Source organism: Anneissia japonica, unplaced genomic scaffold (genome assembly GCF_011630105.1).
Source record: "Anneissia japonica isolate Jap-2015-1 unplaced genomic scaffold, ASM1163010v1 scaffold287539_len122650_cov154, whole genome shotgun sequence".
Lineage (NCBI taxonomy): Eukaryota > Metazoa > Echinodermata > Crinoidea > Comatulida > Comatulidae > Anneissia > Anneissia japonica.
In genome coordinates, this window is record NW_022722456.1 from 2,775 (window position 1) to 7,774 (window position 5,000).

The following is a 5,000-nucleotide window of genomic DNA, read 5'->3' on the forward strand; positions in this document are numbered from 1 at the left end:
TAATTGTTGTAGAAACGGTGATCGGAACTCGGTTAAAAAACTGAGATAATGTAAACGTAATTAAACAGCCAGAATTAGACCCACATGTTTTTTTTTTGTGACGAAACTTTTTCTTCAATTGGTGTTTAGAACCGTTTGGATGTCTGTCGTGTCATGAAAACATCAGCGTAATGAACCATTTCAGAGTCAAGATTTACAACTAGTCATCTGATTCGGGTGAGGTACACTCGCACGACCCACAGATACGCGTTTACATACTTTTACTATGTCATTCTTTGGGACCTTAGTAAAATACCAAATGGATGGGGTAAACGTAGAATTTTACCTACCTTGACGGACTGCATATTGGAGACGCACTATAGAATTGCGTCAGTTTTAATCCATCTCTTAGTAACGCATCTAAATTTGGTGTGTACGACAACGGATTTCCAAATGCTTGAACATCTGCAAATCCCACGTCATCACCAACAAAAATGACTATGTTAGGCTTACTGGAGTCACACCAAAATGCAGACGACAATAGAACGATGATACTGAGACCAGTCAGTCTAGCCATTTAAATCTAAACAAGAAGTAATTATATTTTGTACCATATTTTATATAACATGCATAACGTAGATTTGCAGATCTTTGACAAATTTATAGTTTGATGTAGGCCTATTGATAAATACTGAAACTAAAAATGAATTTAAAATCGTCAATATTACAATTTATATTATACATCACCTGATGAGACAGTATTATATTTGTATCCGCGCTGTGCGTTTAAGACTTTGTCTACTCGAGGGATCAGTGTATGGCTTGTAACAGTACAATAAACGGATCTCAACACACATTGATGGAAACTAATACAACCGCAATGGACCTTTCTCCTTAGCCCCACCCATTTGGATATTGTCGCTTAGTTCCCACAGCACGACAGCGTAAAACATACGCAAACACGTGTTTGTTGGACACATGTGTGCTTGTTAGACTTGCGCGTATTCCAGGCCCTGTTGTGATTGGTCAGTTGTTTTTGTTTTATTGACACCCCGGAAAGGTCCATTAGTATTAATAAATTAGCAAGGTAATACATCTCTTTTTTTAATCGCACCAGAATGCAAACTATTCCCGCCCCTCTACCAGCCATATCCTCTACACACCTTAAAAAAAACAATAACATTTTATTGTGTATGTAATTATAAACTAAGAAATATATCCAAAATGTTATTATTACATCGATATAAACAAACTATGAAAATGTTTTTAAAGGACGTTTGCTGTCAATTTACTACCAGCATAATTATTGGGTTTATAATCGGAATTCCATTAACTCAAAATATAGGCCTATTGACATTACTGAATTCGTTTACGGTTTGGATCTGAGTTATGAATACATAAACTGAAGCGTTATATATTGTACAGTACTTTACTTTTCCGTTATGAAATTTAAATAGGAAATATTTATAAATACCCTCGCCTTTTCAAAGGAGCGGGAAGGGTATTGCAATAGCACACACATGTGTGTGCGTGTGTCGTGTGTGTCCTTCCTTATGTTTATGTTGTTGTTAAGCGCTTTGATATTGTTAACGCTTATGTTTATGTTGTTGTTAAGCGCTTTGATATTGTTAACATTATGCACTATATAAATATTATATATTATATTATTATTATTATTATTATTATTAATATTATTATTAATATTTTTACTATCATTATTATCATTATTATTATCATTTATTATTATTATTATTATTATTATTATTATTATTATTATTATTATTATTATATTGTTATTATCTCCGCCAGAAGATATATGTTTTGGATTATGGTTAAATTATGGTAGGAAAAGAAAATGTCCTAATCACCAATTGTCGGCGAAAAACACAAGTGTACGATATTATTTCTTTAATTAAATACTATTTAATTTGTATACTTTACAATGAAATTTTGTCACTGACAGAACAGATAATGATGTCAAATAATTGTATAGCATCAGAACATTGACATAATCGTCATGTTCAAAACCTCTTTCCAGGTTTTGGTATGTTGGTCCCTGGCACGGCTGGGCCGCGGCCTTGTAGAAAAATGCATCCTAGTTTCTTAATCAATCATTATAAATCCTAGGCCCTATACTAAAGAGAAATGTAAATGTATAAATAATTTTAAAGTATCATTAACCATTCACCCCAGAGTTCACAGACTTGTGGTTCCTCAGTTATGTCAATAATAGATAGGTTGAGTCTAAACATACAGGTGGAATGTAGCCTTTTTTCTAATTCGAAACCTAATTAATTTATTTGTGGTCTGTGGTCAGGTTGAAACCTAATGGCTACGACCCTTAGTAGGGTGTGGAAATGAGGACCGTTTTAATGAAAACGTCCCAGACCAGATATTTCAAAACTAATCAACTGTTCTGAATGAAACATCAAGGCAAATGTGGATTATAATTTCTTTCTTTTTTAGTTATAGAACTATGGCTAGCAATGGCTTCTTTAGAAATCTAGGAACCTTTTATCGAGACAAATATATAATAAACAAATGGAAAATGCAGCACAAACACACGGGGACATATGTCAAGAGGGCAGGCAGCGGAATGGTCCATTGCATTTAACACTCTAGATGACATGCCCTGTTTAAGGGAAACATTTCCTCCGTATAGTTAGATGCACATTGACAACAGGAAGGGAAGGGTTGACATCCGGGATCACAACATAGCTGTACATCCTCGTCTGTTGCCTTAAGAACGCTTTTTGCGAATTGAACTTTACGCGATTCTTGAAGCCGAAGGTTTGTCATATCTTGAACAATTTGCTGAAATTCCTCAAATTTACTCAAATCAAGGCGCTCTTCCGGGTCAAGAAGGAGATCGTAGAGAAGTGGAGGATCGTGGAAGGTAGAGGTGCAATCCGATTGCGAAGTACTTCTTTCGCATGCTTCTTCACAGTCGACAATAAAATGCGCTTTATATCGTTCGTTACGAACTGCATACGGTCCAAATCTTGGATCAGGCTTCGTATGATAATACAGCATGGATGACCTTGTACTCTGTAAAGATTAAACATATAACAAAAAACTTATGAAATATTTACACAAACTAGAGCAGTCACTCCGTAGAGAGCATACCTCCACCCTTTGCCAAATACCAACATTACACAGGCCGTGCCTGATAAGCGAAACTGCAGTATACCCTCAAGGAAATAATTTAATTACCCGTCGTATTAAGGCTCATTATTTTTTGGCTGCTGCCTAAATACGTTTTAGATTATTCTCGAAAATAAAATATTGAATTTCCGTAACCATGAACTTTTTTTTGATCATTTCTTCTGAAAATTTAATGGTGTCAATTGGCTTATTCGACTGGTTCATTTCGTTGACTTCGAGTTTCTGTGAGTTTTATTTTCATTCGACTGGTTCGTAAATAGACTTCATTGACCACGGAAATTAACGTAAACCGGAGTGCGTTAATCAGCATTAAGTTATCCACGTGACCAAAACAAACATGGCTGTTGGTCAGTTTAACAGCAATATTTACCCTCATGAAGTCAAAAAATAATTGTAGGCTAATAGACTTCAAAAACTGGATGGATGAAAATATTTTTGTACGAAAAATCCATACTACCACAAGCCGAAGCAACTTAATTACACAGCGTGTATCGCGGTAAATATGCAGCCATTCTGTTTTGTCGAGTATGCCTATTTACCAGTTTTCTATTCGACTGGCCTCCTCCGTTAAGTAGGATTTTACCACTGCGCAAGTGGGCATGGTTTGATCGAATGCTTTGATTTATAGAATTTAATCACGAATTCCGTTTTTATTTTTCTTTATTCATTCTAGGATATTGTCAAAACCATCACCACAGTTTGTCTTCTGTACAAAGGGTTAACAATTTTAGTTTTTGAAAAACGCTAAAAAGCCAATGTAATGGTATATCATTTACAGTTACAATATTCATTGCAGTTTGGAAATTGTTTCTGAAAAGAGATAAAGGAAATGTATTAAAACCAAACAATGAACGATTCATAAATTATGTTTATAATAAATGCAGCCTACCTTTTCATTTCTGAATAGTACATCTGAGAAATCGAACCCATCCAGAATGACGTTAAAATCATCTGGAGAGGAACCACTTAAACTTCTCAGCGTTGGCCAGATGTCTAGTTGACTCAAGAATTCGGTTGATATTCCGCTAGAGATACGGCCTTGCCAAAAAGCTACAGTAGGCGCACGAACTCCGCCCTCAAAAGTCGAACCTTTTCCACACCTTAACACTCCGGAAAACCCGCCCTTTGTTACAGCCCCCAAGGCCGCTCTAACAAGAATACAAAAACATAATCAAATGTAAGTGCTTAGTAGTTGTTGTTCATATGTGATAACGAATTAAATAATGGACCTGATGTCATATAGGCCTTTATATGGGGACCATACTCCCAGGTCATGATGGGGCTGAGGTATAGGCCTAGGTGTTGATTTAAACCTTCTGAAATTGTTGTTTCCCCTTCCCACAAAAAAGAAAAAATCTTGGATCCGTCCCTGTTGTGTGGGTAACATAAAACGTATAATAATTTAGTCTTACCCATTATCAGAAGTTACAATGACTAACGTATTGTTAATTACTCCACTCTTCTTCAATTCATCCATCACTTCTCCTACTTGCCAATCTAATTCCGCTAATGAGTCAGTGTATTCACCGCCTAGAGTTGTATTCCGAAATCTTTTTCCTGCGAAATTGGGTATATGAGTATGTAAGAAAGCATACATGAGAAAAAAGGGAGTTCTGGTACAAGCATATTCCCGAATCCAACTTCTCGCTGCTCTAGCTTGACGCTCCGCTAACTTTATCAAATCAACGGGTTGCTCAATTATTTCATCTCCAAGCATTAGTTGACACGGAGCGTGTGAATAATTACAGCCATCTTGGGATGTGCAATTATCATCTGGAAAAAAACACTTTTCACACGGACAATCTGCATGAGTATGTGGAATTCCAAAATAATTATCAAAACCGTGATGCAAGGGA

General features: G+C 35.9%; 2 protein-coding genes across 2 annotated transcripts in view; both read right to left on the reverse strand.

Annotated features, from left to right (window-relative positions):
* Window positions 1-5,000, reverse strand: part of LOC117111894 (arylsulfatase A-like) — a gene marked incomplete at its 3' end in the record, with an annotated part of 9,669 nt that overhangs the window by 1,565 nt on the left and 3,104 nt on the right. The window contains exon 2 of the mRNA XM_033254920.1: window positions 330-562. Within this exon, the coding sequence (XP_033110811.1) occupies window positions 330-556 (227 nt within the window). The remainder of the gene's footprint in view (window positions 1-329; window positions 563-5,000) is intronic.
* LOC117111895 (arylsulfatase A-like) overlaps window positions 1,883-5,000 on the reverse strand; it is a 6,259-nt gene continuing 3,141 nt past the window's right edge. Inside the window, exons 3-5 of the mRNA XM_033254921.1 lie at window positions 4,557-5,000; window positions 4,034-4,292; window positions 1,883-3,027 (exon numbers count right to left, since the gene is read on the reverse strand). The exon at window positions 4,557-5,000 is cut by the window's right edge and continues 201 nt beyond it. Coding sequence (XP_033110812.1) covers window positions 2,590-3,027; window positions 4,034-4,292; window positions 4,557-5,000 — 1,141 coding nt within the window. The 3' untranslated portion in view covers window positions 1,883-2,589. The remainder of the gene's footprint in view (window positions 3,028-4,033; window positions 4,293-4,556) is intronic.